The 18,158-nt window shown below is 40.5% G+C and overlaps 2 protein-coding genes across 3 annotated transcripts in view; both read right to left on the reverse strand.

Moving 5' to 3' along the window:
- LOC146681668 (rho GTPase-activating protein 6-like) overlaps window positions 1-18,158 on the reverse strand; it is a 140,591-nt gene that overhangs the window by 40,142 nt on the left and 82,291 nt on the right. Inside the window, exon 1 of one of the 2 annotated variants that reach the window (XM_085449850.1) lies at window positions 13,982-14,350. The exons of the other annotated variant lie outside the window; for it this stretch is intronic. Within the exon in view, the coding sequence (XP_085305976.1) occupies window positions 13,982-14,023 (42 nt within the window). The 5' untranslated portion in view covers window positions 14,024-14,350. Of the gene's footprint in view, window positions 1-13,981; window positions 14,351-18,158 lie in introns of those variants that run through there. 2 annotated transcript variants of the gene reach the window in all.
- Window positions 7,052-8,839, reverse strand: LOC146681669 (uncharacterized). The gene is made up of 2 exons (XM_085449853.1): window positions 8,487-8,839; window positions 7,052-7,618 (listed from the first exon to the last, which is right to left on the reverse strand). The coding sequence occupies exons 1-2, from the start codon at window positions 8,744-8,746 to the stop codon at window positions 7,348-7,350; spliced, it is 531 nt and encodes a 176-aa protein (XP_085305979.1). The 5' UTR covers window positions 8,747-8,839; the 3' UTR covers window positions 7,052-7,347.

Genomic DNA, 18,158 nt, shown 5'->3' on the forward strand with positions numbered 1-18,158 from the left:
TACTTCTGCGCTAATCCATCAATCAGCACGTGTAAGTCTCCGCTCACCTGCTTGGATGGCGTCATTTCATTTTTGTGGCAAAGGAAGCTTTTGAATGAAACTAAAGAATTTACGCTGTACACATGACATGTTCTACAGTTGGGAAGCAAAATGTCCATTAATCCTCATTTATATCCACAAGTTGATAAATGAGATAAAAAAAAAATCAGCCACACATTTGCTCATGTCACCAGAGCTTGTTTGCTGAAATCAAATTCCAATTATGTTCCCGGTGTGAAAAGCAAGAGGAAGGAAAGAAAAGCAGGCATATTAATAGAGAGTAATGGGCTGAAAGATAAATAGTGAATGTGCCACGACGGAACGGACGTGTGCGTGTGTTCGACCGTGCACTGCCACAACAGACTTGTTGATCCACGCATTCCAGTGGCAGCCTTGAGAGCAGCTAATCCTGTCTCACTAAAAAAAGCCCCTTGAGCTCCTGGGTCGCACTTCTAACCAGTCTGCACACAAGCTGAAAGCATGGACACGCACATGGCAAGGGTTCGTCCTGTGCATGCATACCAAGCGACACATGGATGCCCACACCCCACGCAAGCATGCGCCAAATGTGCGTTATTAACGTCACAAAAATCTGTGTGTTATTCTTGGCACCATCTTGGCAGATGAAGATGATTTCCTTTAGGGAGAATCTCTGAGATGTCACCAGATTTCCACCTCTCGATTTGATGCTATCAGTCCATCTGACTCAGCATCTGACTGATGACAAAGCTGGTGATGATCAATTGAATGTGCACATGATGGCAGGTCACGTAGACTCACACACTGGTAATATGACAGGCAGCTTTCACCACACGACAGACTGAGAATGAGGCAGCTTACTGTACGTAAAGCTAGGCTGCTTTTCACCTTGAAGCTACTTGTTCACACTCGTTTATAGTAAGATCTTGATGAGCTGTCTTTAAAACAGCCCTTTGCAGCTGCTGCGTATTCTGTACTGTGTTACTATGCAACTGATTGTAATGTACAGATATAGCAAGACATTATCTTGTTTATCCTATCTTGCTTTGACGCTTTAGCAATAGCACATACTATTGAGTTTTTTCATTCTGATGGAAGGTGAATGACTGACTAGTTCCCTCTCATCTAGATTGCCATTATTATCATAAATACATACAATTTTTCCAACCTTGCATTGAACAGAAAAGCAAAAGAATCACCACCTAGTTATAGGTCCCAGTTTTACCTTTTTACATCACCAAGAATGAGGCATTTTGGGTACCACAGTTCTAAATCAGACCTACCTTTGGATTGTGGAGCACCCACAATTTCGTGTTCATGTACAATGACAATAAAGGGCTATTCTATTCTTAGTCTCAAAAACTTAAGGCATTGTTAGCAGTGCAAAGAAAAAGGTTTGCTTGTTTTGTGCACAGCACCTGCCGCTTTTTTTATAAAGATATAGTCAACACTCTGTTTTTACTACCTTGTACTTGGTAAATTAACACAATTTCCAAAATGTCCAAGATTGTTGCTGGTTACATTTTATAGGCTCTTAATGCCTCTAATAGAGTTGGTCAATGTACTTCAGCTGTTTTTATCTGAACTGTGGCTGACTGTGAATATTGCTGGCTGCAGAGTTCATAGCCGTGGGGGACCTGGCACTATATGGTCGATGTTAAGCATCATCTGGAAGCCATCACCTTCGGTTCCTACAAAATTTGTAAGCCAACTATCTATCCTGGAGCCCATGCTAGGCAAGGTTCAGTCATACAGGCCTAGAGATTGGGTGGTGACACCCTTGGCCACCTCCAGTCACTAGGGAAAAATGTGTATTCCCCAACTGGTTGATGAATGGTTGCTGAAGGATGATGGCTGTTGCTTGATAAAAAAGGTCAAAAAGAGAATGCTGCACTAAACACCTCCCAGCAGTTACTTTGGCCTTCAGCAGATCGGTGCAGTTCCTGGTAGTTTGCATGGAAGATTCCAACTTGTGCAAGCAATGGCAAATTATTGGTCGAGTGGTGGTGAAACTTGAAAAAGCTGTGGCACTAAACAGAAAAGTGCTCTGCAAATAGTTGGCAAGTGTTTGCAGACAAGTTGTTATCTTCAATATAAATTACAGCACCGCGCATAAACTAGGGAAAATATATTTTTTCTGTAGCCACTGACTGGTCTACAGGTCTCAAAGACTGAAATCTTTGAAATTGATTGCTAAGGCTCCAAAGCAAATACCAGCAACCACTTGCCAACCCTAGTGACCTGTGGTTACCAAGGGGTCGCCAATTGATCTCTAGATTTCAGTGATTGGGGCGTAAGCTTCACATACATCCGCAGATATATCAGCAATCTTTGGTTGCTGGACCACTTGGAAATTATTTTTCACAATGCCACAAATAACATGGTACACTTAGTAATGCTGGAAAAATGTAAAGAAAAGAAATAGTTGCTGTTGTAGGGACTTATTTGTGTCCTGAAAGAGAACGTGGAGCACAAAAACCTCAGTGAACAACTGTACTGAGGTAGTTAAGACTCAGCTAGACTAAATGTGACATCAGGACTTTGGCTCTCATCAGTAAATGTGATGCTGAGTCGGATGCCCATCATGTGAATGATAATTTGATCTTTTTAATTAATGAACTATGTGACTCATGGAATTTTCTTTTATCTAATCTAAAACTTCCCCTGTGAGGTCATGTTGTATACAGCATGGAACCGATTGGTACATGAGCATTTTTGTCGGAGAAAAGCAGATGTACCTTGTTAAAGGAAAAACACCCACAGACACACTTTCCCCCCATGCCCTTTAACCTTCAGCAACACACTGAAGCAGCAAAACAAGACTTCATGCTCGATAGAATGACTCAACAGTAGCCTTAGTTTTACCTTTATTACTTATTGACTTTAAATTGTATTTTTAACCCCATGTAAGCAGTAAGGGTCACTTTTTTCCATGTAACCTCAAGTCTGCAAGCATTTACTTTTCTCATCAGATTGCTATGCGACACAAATTCACTATTATTGATGCTAGAAAGTGCAAAGCAAGGAGACTTAACAGCTTTTTGGCAGAGCCAACTCCTTTAGGTTATCCGGAGAGCAACAGCTGTCTGAGGTGTTGAAAACATAAGTAGGGATTTCTCAGTGGGGCAGCACAATCTGTTAATATTTAGAATTCAGCTCTGCTTTGTGTGTATGAAAACATCTCAAAACTTGAAACCCAGGATAAGTTCTCCCTTGATTCCAGCTCATTACGCCATCTCGTAGCAACATACTGCTGGGATTCTTTAAAATTCCCAAACTATGATGTAATGCTTCTTCACTTTCACACAGCAACACGATGACGGACAACATACACTGGCGGATTTGTGCGCAAACAACCAGGAAACGTGCCTAACCTTTACTGGAGCCTACTGGCCAAGTCCCTTAGGTCGGGCTGAACAAAGACACACCTCTGGATCAGCTAATGAAAAAGGCAAGCAGGAGTGGTAAATCAAACTCCTTAAAACATCTAGAGCACATATTTTATCCAGCTTCAGAGACAGACTCCTGCCTCTCCGAGCACATCTGCCTCCAAACATTGGATCAGATCTCGCCAGAACTTTCTCCTCTGTGTTTCCTCCACTCTGCTTTCCTCCGCTCAGCCTTCGACGTCTCCATAAAAAGACAAGACTTTTAGTGGAGGGCGGACTTCTCTTTCGCTGTTGATAATAAAACAAGTGCCTTTCCCTGATGGGTCTAGGAAGAAAAACGAGGGACTGACAGTGTTGTCATGACGAGCCAAAAGTGACAGCAATGGAACGCACAGAGGCCATTTTTTTCTTTTTTCTTTTTTGCCTTTGTGGGTTTTCTTTTTCCTGCCACGCTGCAACTGTTCTACACTTGCCATATCCGTGCAAAAGTCCCACAAGGTGCCATGCTATTGAGCATGTGCAGTGTCAACTCATGACTTACTTTACAAGAGGTCAACAAGACCTTCACATAGCTTTGATTGGCAAACTATTGCTTCAAAAGTGCAAATTTAGCCGACGACTCAGTGCATTCTTACCAAGTGCACTCCCGTGAACAAAACCTCCACTCCCGCTAAGTTTTCCGTCTGGATTGGGGTGTGCTTTGGAAAACTTGTGATCAAAGTAAATAGACACACTCTGCTGATGAGTAAGGAGCTGCACGGATAGTTGATGCCATTCGTCCAAACACCCAATCTGCAAAAAAGCCTTTTTATTTTGCAATTGACCTTTTGCAATTGGCATTGTTAAAAGCTTGTGCCTCCCAAGGCTATTTGTACTGGGAGTGGCAGTGGCAGCGGACTAAAGCAAACAAACTTTCCAAGATAGAACAAGGTCACACATCGGCAGGTAAGAAGAGTGCTATAAAAATGTTTGCTCCCAGCATTTCTAAATTAGAGGAGGAGAGGTGGAGGGAGGAGGTGAAAGAAGAATTTCAAGTTCCTGAAAACAATGGCACGCAGGAAAATGAGGAGAGGAGCTGAATACAAAAGAAGAGGGAGGATGTCTAAGCAGTCTGAGGCTGACAAGTATTTCTGGGTGGTTTGAGGAAGATGTAGCGTTTTTTTTTTTTTTATTTGATCAGTGACACAAAGAGTTTAAGACTAAAAAGCTAATGCAGGAGTCTCATCAATCATTTAATCAATGCTTCCTTTGAGTTGTGCTCTGTCTGCCCTTGTACTTCTCAGTGTAACTCAAGAGCTGCTACCTTAAAGTATAGTTAATTAAAATAAAACAAGACTTCCTGGATCTTTCTTCACTATATCAAGACTTCTGACTCTAAAAATACCCCCTCATCTGAATTGTGGCCTTCTTAAAGAGGAAAACTTGTAATCGCTTGCTAACACTTGCAAATACAAAAAAAGATTCAAGACAAAGACAATCATTATTGGACTACTGGCAAACTATTGGCGCTACAACTGGCTGTTGTCCAAGATTAGCTCACTCAAACTCGTGTTCTGACACTTCCTTGTTCCTTCACTTCTCCGTTGCTACGATATGACATCCAGACAACGTAGTGCTTCATGGTGCACATGACCCACAGCTAAACTCACAAGTCATTAACAAAGTTTAATCAGTTAAACCCACCAGTCCTGTAGCTTGTCATGGAATATTGAACTGATAGGGCCAAACCCAACAGAAGTAGGTTAAATAAACCAAAACAGACACTAATCTTCTGATGTGGCACACACGACTTGATTGTCCTGTTTGAGCCTATGTGTTCAATCACTGTGGTTGCTAAATAAATGACTGAACTAGTCTAGTGGACTGAACAAACATTTTGGCTCCAAAAGCTGATTCAGTGACCACTGATTCTTTTATTCAACTTGTTCAACGACATTTAAGAGTGTGAGACAAGAAATAACCAGTTAATTATATTAACTGTTGGATAGAATAGCATTACGGTGTGTTCACACCGAACGCGATGGACGCGAATAGAGCGTCAGGTTTACATGTAAAGTCAATGGAAAGGCGCGATGACGCGCGATTGCGGGTCCCGCGAAAATTCGGAAGCAGATTTGCGTCGCGAAAACGCCAAAACGCGTGAAACGCGCGTCAGTGTAGCGCGTCTGGCGCGTTTGACTCGCGAATAAAACCACGGGCGTGAGTTTTTGTGTTGCATTTTGTGCATACGCGCGTTTCGCGTCTACCGCTCGAGTTGGAAAAATCTGAACTCCAGCGTCAAATCGCGCCGCGACAACCAATCAGGAGCCTGGTGACGTGGCTGTTACCTAGGTCAAAGGGGCAGATCCAGCCAAAGCCTTTCATACTTCAATGGAGGGGAAGGCTAATCAATGCGGTAGCAAACAACTCGGAGCTGTACAACACCAGCTGCTTTCAGTACCGAGACAGGAATAAAAAGGACCGAGCTTGGAGGAAGATATGTGAAGAGATCGGGCAACCTGGTAAGTTCATTCATTTCTCTTTTGAAAGTTTTCACTGACCCGGGGAAGCCACACAAAAGCTAGCAAGCCACCGCTATTTTCCCACTGACGTACAAATACCGTTCTGCTTTTATGCATGTTGTCATTTAGGAATATATTTTATTGTTTATTAATAAACAGCACACAGTGGTCCCGCTGTTCATCCGTCACTGCTTTGCTTTTTCGCTGATTTTTTATTGCACAGTACAGCATTGCATTCTGCAGCCTGATTGACAAATCTCCTGCGCTTGCCAAATTTATCACGTTTGGTTTTGATAACCATCGCGTCCAATAGAAAAAACAGCACAAAAACACCCATAACTATGAGCCTCATTCGGAAATAGACACCTGCACCGTGAGGGAAAAAGGCGCACGAAAGTGGCGGGCAGATGAAGACAAACCGCGGCATAATAATACTTTTATGTTTTGCAATCTACAAAGGTTTGCACTTTGAGAATCAATTGTGAGAACTGTGACCAGGGGCTAGTTATTCTGAGAACCCCTGCAATAAATGAGGGACCACTGTCTACTCTACGATTATTATATCCAACCTGCTAACATTTAATACTGTATTGATAGAACCAACTGATTCTGCAGCAGAGCATCCCCAGTCCCTGAGCTCCTGCTGCTGCACCCACAGATATGTACAGCAAGCACTGATACCTTTTTAGTCAGTGGGATTCCCTTGTGATCACCTTTACTAAATATCTACAACCAATCTGATTATATCCTGTTATTGTTTTTTTTTTTTTTCAATGTTGAAATTAAAATCTAGTAGCAGCCTTCTCATTTCTTTGTGTTTTGTGCTGTTTTACAGGCCCACAGAGGAGGACGGCTCCGAGGCAGATGAGGGACGGGTCCCAGGACGGTCCATCGGCGGTGGAGCTGGCCATCCTGGAGTCCCTGAAGAGGCCACACCAGTCTCCAATGGAGCATTTCCTCCTCAGCCTTGTTCCTGCTCTGGAGAGCAGCTGGTCCTTTTTATTCCTGTCTCTCTGTAAATTCTTATATTTTATATATTTATGTTTAATGTTTTTCTGTTTGAGACTTTTAATATTATTTCAAATAAATGTTTATAATGACTAATGTCTCAGTTCTACTACACAGCAAATGTTGGCACACAACTTGACACATGTAGAATTTATTTCATATTATACTAATGACAAAATATACTGATACAGTGGGATGCAGAAGTTTGGGCAACCTTGTTAATAGACATTATTTTCCTGTATAAATCGTTGGTTGTTACAATAAAAAATGTCAGTTAAATATCATACAGGAGACACACACAGTGATATTTGAGAAGTGAAAAGAAGTTTACTGGATTTACAGAAAGTGTGCAATAATTGTTTAAACAAAATCAAGCAGGTGCATCAATTTGGGCACCACAAAAAAGAAATGAAATGAATATTTAGTGTATATCAGTGTGTGTGTCTCCTATATGATATATGGGGTGCCTTTGTCTGGATGTGCTTCCCATCCAGAGCTGCACAGCACAGAGGGAAGTTCCAGCGCTCCTGGAATCCCTCTGTGATGGACCGCCAGTCTCCAGGTGAAGGCACAGCCATGAAGTCGTCCACTAGACAGTCCCAGATGGACGTCGCTGCCTGGGGGGTGATCTGGCTCACTGTGGACACACAGACTCTGAAACTGAACGCGATGGTCCTGAAGGAGTCCCCGGTGACAAGGAACCTGGACAAAATTGTTCAAAATCAGTATTATGTGTACTGCAGTTACAAAATACATTATTCAAATTCCAAAATACTTTTGTGATGTCAGATATAAATCACAAAACTTAAATCTTACATAAAACATTTTGTAATTATAAGGATAATTACAAAATGTATATTAGATAATATCTAAAACTTTAACATATCATAATTTGATTGGTAGCAACTTTTGCCACTACAGTGAGCCAATCACGCATAATTCCTAAACATGTCAATCAGGTAGGAATGAAGTAAGACATCAATAGAAATAAAGAGTTGTGTGTTGACATGTAGCCCTTTCCTTGCTTAAATCATTAATATTTTTGAAAAATTAATCTGTGATAAGACAGCTTATCAAGATAGAACCATGTAACTAGAGATGAACCAAACTGTTCACAGTTTTATCTAACTCTATTTTAATAAAGGCTGTGACCCCTGCTATAGAGTCTGACAGCTGCAGAGATTATATACAAATATTCAACTATCCCAGAATTAAACCAGGTCTAAATAAAAAGGAGTGAGTATCACTACAAGGTTAACTCAGTGGTCCTAATGCTACAGTTTGATATCAGCAAACCCCGAGCACATACATTGATGTGACACCACAGCCATGCTATCATGCAAACACTGATAACAGCATAAATCGAATTAAATCGGGACTTGATGAGAGCTTCTGAGTATCACTAGAAATATTATAAAGAGTCGTCTCTGTACCACAGTTTGCTTTCAGTAAACACCGACAGCATTCACTGTTAGCATAGCACATCCATGTTAGCAGTGTATAACTGGATGGATTAGCATATTAGCACAGATATCAATAAAGGACTACCGTATTAAATAGTTTTACTAACCTCAGGCAGACGGACAGGCGCTCTGCAGGTGGGATTGAGCGTCTGTAGTTGGTGTCTAGGCGGGCGATGCTGGGACCGACGAGGGAAAGCAGGTCCTCAAACTGGCCGACGGTGATAGCGCTGGAATCGGCCGTCATCCAGGCGCAGCTCCTGGAGCAAGTGGTGAAACTCACCAAACTGCTCATGCCTCTGGAGGACCTGATGGACCCAGGTACGGCGAGGACGTCTTTTACGCTGCTGCTCTGCTCTCCACAGTACATAGAGAAGGGAGACTCTCTCTTCAAGCGCTAGCTCGATAGCTGCCATCTTGCAAAGATACCGGTCTGGCACAACTCCCTCCCACATTCCTCCCACATTTCCGGATTTTTCTTGGACACGCGTTGAGACGCGAATGTACACGCGTCAAATTAGGGGCGTTTGGGGCGTTTTATTCGCGTCCATCGCGTTCGGTGTGAACACACCGTTAGACTGTTAGATCTCACTTACTTTAATCTACTAAAAATGTCCTCGAGTTAGGGGACCACCATAATATGCACTGTAAAAACAATTGTAACATACAAGTATTTTACTGTGTATTTTACAGTTTTGTACTGTTTTTCTAGAATATCATTAAATTCACATAAATAGACTGATTTTACATTTCAAATGTAAATTAACGTAAAATCACTGTAAATGTAATAAAACATAATTTTCTTGTTTTTTACATGTATTTGTCTGTACATATGCATATTTATATTGTTAAAATACATTCACAAATGTATCATAATTTCACAAATATTTGTCCGTTATTTGAAAGATTGAACTGTTAAACTCAAATGTAATGCTATGGAAAAATACATAAAATGATTCTTATAAACTTTTTTTACATCAAATAATTATTGTTGTTGTTGTTGTTTAGGGCAATCGTGGCTCAGGAGTTGGCAGTTTTGCCTTGTAATCAGAAAGTTGCCGGTTCCAGCCCTGGCTCGGACACTCTCGGTAGTTGTGTCCTTAAGCAAGACACTTCACCTACCACCTACTGGTGATGGCCAGAGGGGAATTATAAAGTGGAATTGTTAAGCGCTTTGAGGGTCTCAAAAAGCGCAATATGAATGCAATCCATTATTATTTAAACCAACCGTTAACTGTATATTTCTGTACATTTAAGTATTATTATTCATATTGCTGCATTCATTGACCTTGTTTATAGGTAATTTCATTGTTTAATCACATTAAAATGTTCCTAATTTAATGTTTAAAAGCACTTGAGAAAAGCAAAATCCCATGTAAAATTAGGGCAACAAACTGTATTGTCATTACTGAAAATAACCGTATTTTCATGAGAAAGTTATTTTCTGTTATTTCTGTTCTGGTATTATTTTGGCGCCCCAGCTGCCGGAATATTACTGTTTTTTTAGGATTTTTTTTTTCACGGTGTGGCTGTTGAGTTTAAGGTCAAGATGGTAATTTGTCCAGTGTTTCTTTTAAGGAACTAGGTTAAAAAAAATATCAACAACCTCTACCAATTTCAGTTTTACATAATTTTAATGTTATATAATGACTAGTCTAACTCACTTAGACAAAATAGCATAACTAACTCACAAAATAGCATAATCATAGACTGTTAGCATTGTTGACATGTATCTTAATGTTCCTGCTTCTGTTAATATAATTCCAAATAGTACACTTTGTAAAATATAAATGTAATGTAAATCTAAAATGTATACCTCCTAGTAGGGATGCCACTTGAAATAATATCAACAATACTTTTAACTGCTGAAACACATCCCTACAACTGTTCTAGGTGATTATTAATGCCAAAGAAGGACACTGGAAAAACGACATGGGGAAGATGGCAAAAGTGACAGCTGATATTGTTTTTATAAAATCAACTATGTTTTGTAGGTTAAAATATTTGCAACATTACATGCATGCTTAAACTAGCGTAAAATAACTAATGCTATAACTTCTAACTTTCTGATATCGTGACATGCCTATTAGTGTAGTATGTGAATTCCTATACTTCACACTAGTTAGAAATAAAGATGCATTTTAAACCTGAAACGTTATGCTAGCTGCCGCATTGTGCTACCATTTATAACTTGTTGACCGTCTGACCAAACATCAATCTTCGACAGTTAAGAAGACAATTTAAAATGCATTCCTGACCAAAAAAAATGGTGCTCTTAGCTCATTAGCTAGCATCAGTAGCGTCATGTGGGGTTTATGTTTCTCTTCCTACTGGCTGAAAATTGGTTGGAAGCCCCTTCCTTTACAAACCACAGCGAAACTGGCGACCTCTGCAGGTGTGAAGTATAACACTTCACAAATAAAAAGTCAAGTAATTGTAACACAATACAAATAGCTTAGCAAGCACTGACTGAGAACTTAAGAAAGCCTGGTTATTTTTTTCAACAATTACAACATCAATATTTAATATACATTCATGTTTATCCTGTTATCCGGACTAAAAAATGTTAAGCGATAAGATGGGATCTAGCAGTTTAGTAGTAACACCTAAAAGACAACTAGCAGGGCCGGAAGGAAAGTTAGGAAAGTGCTGTCTTAAAGATAGAAAGCTTTTATGCAGCTCAGCTGTGTATTTAAGCAGCTCAGCTGTGTATTTTTCCTTTTTCAGTGCTGATAAACCATTACATCAAGAGTGATTTGTTCCTCTTAACATTTTTAGAGTCTTTGTGGGTGATGAATCTTGCCTATGTTGACTAAAAGGGTTGCCTGTGTATCATTGTTATAATCCTCATAATACCACGTAAAACCTGTAATCTACATCTACAAAACAATTTCCTCCCATCTATCTAGTCTGGCATGAACAAAAAAAATAACAGATTTGTTTATCAGCAGCACGTAAGAAGCAGCTTGAAGAGGCATAATGCCCCCATTAATACAAGTTCAATTTCATCTGGAATTACTTCTTTGTCATATCATATCATACCAAGCGTTTACAATTTATGAGCCGACAGTGCACATCCTGGCTGAACACTCACTTGTATTTGGTTGTGATGCACTGTCAGGATGTAATTCTTATGCCTTTACCGGCTGCTTTTTGTAATACAGCAATGTCCAAGTTTCCGAATGAAAGACTTAAAATGTTAACAATCAATACATCCTGTCTGAATGAATTTCACTTCAACTTCTTGTGCCCAACTCCGAAACTTGCTTATTTTTGCTTTTATTAAGTGTAGAACATCTAGAGAAACTATGCCAGATGTGTCCATACAGCCTCAGTGAACCCACATACTCATGCACAAGCTGAAGTGAAAAATAAAAATAAAAGAACTGCAACAATGTCGAGGCAAAAGACGAAGCTATGTTTACAAGAAACTCTGACATTCCAGTGCCACTTAGCATTTGTAGTCTTTACCGGACAAACATTTCCTTCAGTGGTGGCTTTTAATTAATGAGAAACTATCATCTACTCTTCTGAGTCAAGGCTTACTGATTACATAGTGCCCCTAACGGTCAAAACCGACAAGAAAACAGGTTAATATGTAGGATTTACATGATTAAGCGCCATTTATTTTAAAAAAATGACACGAAACTTAACTGCTTAAGAATTATCTTTGGGTTTGGGACAACCAACGGGTTGTAACTACCTTTGGAAAATGGTAATGTGCAAGGTTACCATACTGAGTCTAAACACTGAATAAATTTGTATTTCTAAACATAAGCCACAATCTTTAAGTTGCCTTATGGATTTAATAACCTTACTAGCTAGCATTATTAACTTTTCTTACTTGATACCACTTTAGCTTAATGTGATAACTGTCTTAAGTTTACTGTTTGAGTCTAAGTAAAGAAGACTCAGGAGAAACACTCTGCTATATTATGAGTGTTATGTTGTGACGAGCTTCCCTGTGCTCAACATCAAAAATCAAAAAGACATCAAATCTATAGGATAAACATTTCTTCACTTCCTCTTGCTCTGCCTTTGATCTCCTCCCAGTTGTACTCAACTGGAAAACGTCCACAGGGTGGCATTCAGTCGGAATGCAACTTCAATAGGAATGCCACTTACTGAGCTCTTCACCCTGACCCTAAGGGTGGTAGGAAAGTCATGTTAGATGCTTGTACTGTGGATCACATTCTTTTGGGCACTACTATTGTTTTTTTGTTTTTATCCAAACAAGAACTTAAGCCATCAATATGACTTTAAAGATGCTGTCCCCTTATTGTGGCTTTACAATTATTAAAAGCTGTTTGTGTTGCTCCAATCAGAGCAGTCATTCTGAGGGCTTTCGGTATGATTTTCAGCCATTTATTATTGGGCTCACAGATGCAGACCACAATTTCAATAAACAAATACAAATCCAGTTACATCAGATTTCATTTCTCTAGACAGACGGCAGCCACTTTAACTATCTGGTCACTGCACCAAAGCCTCATTGGCCTCTGCTGGGTGAATTTTAGGCACGTAACTGTGGGCCATGTGTTGATGGCATTCACACCACACGGGCCTGCTACAAAGCACCGATCCAGACCACAGCGCGATGGCCAGCCGAGCCAAAGAAAATTGTATTGTTTTCCAATCAGCGCTCTGAGCGTTATGAGGGCTTCTAGCCACAGAAACACTGCTCATAAACGAGCAGGCGGACCGCTGGAGCAGTCAGCGGAGGATTCCTCACCACTTGAGATGAGACAGGGCAGCAGATGGCAGGAGAAAGGGTGGCTGAGGAATCGGTGTCTACAGCAAAAACCGATCCAGTTAAAATGAACCTGTTCTGCAAAGCAACCCAAGTGGCTGCTTCACCAGACCTTCTGGCGATCTTCAGAATTCAGAAATCTGTCAAACACACGTCAAACACAAACTGAGGAACAAAAAAACCGCTGATGGAAACATTTTTGAAGGTGCAGTTCTCACAGCAGCCCACACCGCTCCACACGGCCTTGACCCATATCTGTGTGTTTTGCCTTCATTTGGGCCACGGCTCTTCGAGGTGTAGAATGTCAAACACAACACCTGTGGCTCTCCACAGCGAGCTGGCAACAGGTTTCTGTCTTTCTGACTTGCTTTTCAAAAACCAGGAAGCATGTGTGGTCTTGTGTGCGTGTGTGCATATGTACGCGCTCTGCGCACCACATGCCTCTTAAAAAAGTTCCATCACAGGAAGTTTTTTTTCTTTCTTTTTTTTCTTTGGCATGTTGAGGCCCCTTTGCTCTGCTTAGGTTCAGATTTCTGATTCACACCGACTGAGTGACGTTTATGAGGTGAAAGCTCTAAAAGCTGGTGCAGAATTGGGCTTTAATTTGGCTTTGAGTGGCTGCTGATAAAATAACGGTAATTCTCCGTGGCACTCTTTTTTAATGCATGATCTCAGATATGAGGAAAGAGAGAGAGGCTTCATATCGATACACAACTGCATCGTGCAGGAAATGAACATCTTTATCAGGCATGCGCGCAGAAACTACAAGATGTAAGCCCTCGAGTCTCAGTGCACGCTCCAGTCGCTGTCATTAATCCACGGCTAATAAACCTGAGGGGGGGGGGGGGTACTTACAAGATAGGAATTCTGCCTGTCGAAGAACACGGAGTCTCCCATCGTCCCGAATAATTATCCACATATAGTAAATAATGCAGCTTCAGTAAATGATATCCCAAGTCTCCCCCTCCAAAAAAGAAAAGTGTCTGTGCGCGTCAGGAAATGTGTCCGCAGGTCACTTGTGCGCTCTGCTTCTTCTCACATTAAAAGACAGCGAAAGATGTTGGAAGTTTGGAGACTGCGAGTCACAACAGAACCCCTTTTAAGAATTTCCACAGCAGTGAAAAGCGCGTGTCAGGAAACGCTCTGTGCCAGAAGGGACACCATAGCGCGTAACGCGTAACGGATCCATACTGCGCGCCCCGCAAACTGTTGTGAAGACAGATGCTGAACCAGAGCGAAGAGAAGTGAGACAGCGAGCAGAGACCTACATCAAGCTGGCAACGCTACTGACTGATACTTCCGGCGTAGTTTTTCAAACTAAGACTTAACCCTGGCCTACGGATACTGTATTACCAGAAACAAACTAAACAAACTGCAGTTCATTTGTTGACTGGAGAAACGTGTTTCTATGTTAATCCCTGTCTTAAAGCGAAGTAAACCTACACAGCTTTTTTATGTTTTTATCTTTTGTGTTAAGCACACTGAGTTTGCCCATAATGTTATGTGCTATATAAATAAATCATAACTCCAAATCAAAGGGGGAAAAAAACACAATAACTACACAGGCAAGCTTATACTATACCAGTACATTGACTTTTAACTCATGAGAACCATATATGTGCTTTTATTTTGATCACAAAGTCGCCTCTTTCCGGTCTATTCAGCGTTTTTCTGGGTACTCGATGCTTAAAGCCGGAGAGAGAAAAGCAAAGGATGGGCGGGGCTCTGAAGAAGGAGGACCAGCAGTGCAAAAGCTTTTGATTATCAACAGCAGGGTAGAACAAATGTTTTCATGTCAGTGACCCACAAATGGAGCTCCACAGTTTATAAGATTTGACTGAAGAAACCCCATACTGGGAGGGTTTTCTTTGGATAGCTCATAATATGGAGCTATACGTGCTGTTGCAATCAGGCTGGCAGAATACTCCCCAGCAAAACTTCACTGTTTTTTGATAAAAGTTGAATCATAACAAATAATAATAATAATTTAAAAAAAAATAATCTCCTGACAGCAGATTCATTTCTGCCATCCTCACTGGAAAATTAAAACAAACAAAACAAATCAACTTGTTGGTCAAGCTAAAAACAAACTCCTTTAGGGAAAGTTGGCATGTCAAAGATGCAACATTTCTTCCAGCATTGACAAATAGCTCGCTGTAAGCCTAATTACTAAAAGAAATAAATCACAGAGGCGAGAGTGTAACAGATGGACCGCAGAGCTGAAACTGTGATCGAGTGCTTCCATTGTAACACTTGGTAGTAATTTTTGTTTATGAGCTTTCCCCTTTGCAAATATGCTTTCAAGAGAGACCATGAAAGGCAAGTGCCCCTACGCCCTGCCACCAAACCCCCTCTCCACCCTCCCCGCTGGTGTATTTCAAATAAGTTTGTGAAATACTTAATGTGGAACCAGCGTTGAGCAATCTGTGTCAAAACTACTCCACTTGCATCCTGTAGTATCTGCTGTTATTGTTCCATCAATTCACTTGGTAGACATGTTTAACCAACTCAGTCTACTTTATTAACATTTGTCAGGCCTCTTTGAATCCTCCTGTTTACATGCGTCAGTGTGTAACCCGTTGCTTCCTGTCAGCTTACTTGTAAAATGATGTTACAGGAATACTGCCTCAGACTCTGCATGAACGATAGATGTAGCCACCATGACGTCATCCATTGTTTATAAAGTCCTGTTGTGAAGCACTGGTGTGAGCATTTTGTCCATTGCCAGACTTAGTTTTTGGAAGCCAGATGTGTTTAGGGGAAAATTCTCACTGTTAAATTACAGGAAAGTTATGTCAAGAGTACTGTTTTATTCGGAAAACACAATTTGCAGTATAATAGTGGCAGCTGTTTGATTGCCCTGGTTCTGTTGTAGTATTTCTGCAGCAATATCCACAAATAGCTTACTACTGTAAAATGTAACAGCATATCCTCACCAAGGGTCAACCTCAGATGTGGAAGAGTTACATTATTACGCTCGAGTGGCAACAGTTGCAGTTCCTCTAATGGCCACTTGGGGCTGGTTCCAAAAAGGAGTCAGTCCCCAAAGACTCCCACGTCAAAACGTCCAACTTTACAGCAGTAAAGAGCACAAAACGTATTTTGACATTAAACTGGATTTCTGCACTTTGTGTGTGCACTGTTTGTGCATTTGGAGTATTTTTAGCTGATCATTATAACTAATATGATGGCTTTCTTTGTGCTACAGATCATCCCAGAAGACTGTGCTTCAGTTTTGGTAAATTAAATTCTAGGATTTTATTATACTAAAATTGAACCCATAAGTATTTTGAGTGCAGATCGCTAACCCTGCTAGACAGCGTTAGCTGCTAACTTGGAACTCCAACCGTTCATCTGTCACGGTTTGCCGGGGCAAGCCGTGTGGAATTATTTAGGACCAGGACGCGGCAGCTCTGGTGCAGGTGAGTATTTATTAACAAAGGAAATACAAACAACAAAGGCACTGGGAACATGAAACTTGAACCTAAACTGGGTAAAACTAACAAAACAAACCAGAAACGAAGATGCAGGGAGGTCCAGAGAAATACACATGGAGAGATGCAGGGAGACCGAGGGGAAACAACACAGGCGAACCAGCAACTACTATGACTGAAGACACAACTTAAATACACTCAGAGAACACAGGGAGATTACACACAGGTGGGGAACACAGCTGGGAGTGATTAATGTGACGAGACTAGGGAGGCAAACTGAAAACACTCACATAAGACGCAGACCTTCACAATAAAACAGGAACTTACACATGAAAGGACACAAACTAAGAAACGCGGACTAGATACAGGAACACACGGGCAGAACAGAGTAAACACTAAACAGAGGAAGAACAGAACCAAAATCGCAAGAAGAGAAAACACAAAACGCTGGGTCAAAAGGACCCAGGATCATGACATCATCAGTATAAGGTAACTGCTAGCTTCCAAAAACCAAAATGACAGCATCCAAAACATTAGCATTGCAGCTTCAAAATAGTCCAAAAACAACTTTATGGCTGCCTTTACCATATCTAAGTCCAATTTACTGTATATGGCTCATCCATTCACTGTGAATTTAGGCTGGTGTGTTTTTTTTAAACCACAGCAGTCTATCAGCTTTGATGCAGTTTCAGATTAAACCATTAAAAAATGGAATCTAGCCACTAGAAATGATGCTGGCTGAATGTTAACACTGTTCTCGTCACACATACACTGGAAAGTCCCTCATACATCCTTATCAGAGTCCAAATGAGAAAAATATTAAACCATCAAAAGGTTTAAATCAGTGATTTGTAATAAACGTTCATATTCCCATGAGTCTTTGCACTCACTAATGAAAAAGTATTGTAATCTACCATAGCTATATCCAATAGTGTGCTATTTATATTCATTTTTCCCTCAGTGGCATCAGCACTTACAGCATTAAATTGTCTTAAAACCCTGAAAATTAGTGTATGGAATGTCTGTATTTTTATAGTATTTTTACAATGTAGCTGAAAACTAAAAAGAAAAACAAAGTAACGCAAAATTAAAAAGTCCTTGAAACAATAAATGAAAAAAGTTAACATGCTTGGAAAGGTAATAAAAACACAGTCTTGGAAGCCACAGACGTCTAAGACTCCCTCTCTGCTGGCCATGTAAAGAATGCACAATAAAAGCACTTCTGCACTGGCTTTGCTTTTTAAACCCAACAGCTAACTCCATCTTTTATATACAGTCTATCAAGGCTAGTAATAGATATCAAAGTAAGTAAAGCGAAACAAAAAGAGCACAGTGTGGTTTTATCAAAGCACTCATAAACAAACCCTTAGCAAGAGTTAATAAAACATATTTGCGCTGCTCTGTAGGTGTTATTGAGAAATATCTGTTTTCTAATCTTATATACAGAACGTGTGAACGGGTTGGTAGGAAAAATGAGAAACTGGATTCCTCTCTTATCAGATAGTACCTTTTAAAGAATGCCGAGGAGTTCATAGGAGCACTCACTTTAAAATCAGCAGATAACAGATTCCTTAACTCCCGAAGACTGACTCAGCCTT

This window comes from Copadichromis virginalis, linkage group LG23, assembly GCF_057382275.1.
Source record: "Copadichromis virginalis isolate Kocher_CV1m ecotype Utaka linkage group LG23, C_Virginalis_male_GT1.1, whole genome shotgun sequence".
NCBI lineage: Eukaryota > Metazoa > Chordata > Actinopteri > Cichliformes > Cichlidae > Copadichromis > Copadichromis virginalis.

Bases quoted from the DNA above. Each gene is read 5' to 3' on its own strand.
- LOC146681669 (XM_085449853.1), bottom strand. From the start codon at position 8,746: ATGTACTGTGGAGAGCAGAGCAGCAGCGTAAAAGACGTCCTCGCCGTA. The intron at 7,619-8,486 runs GTTAGTAAAACT...AATTTTGTCCAG, and splicing joins CGCCTGTCCGTCTGCCTGAG to GTTCCTTGTCACCGGGGACT.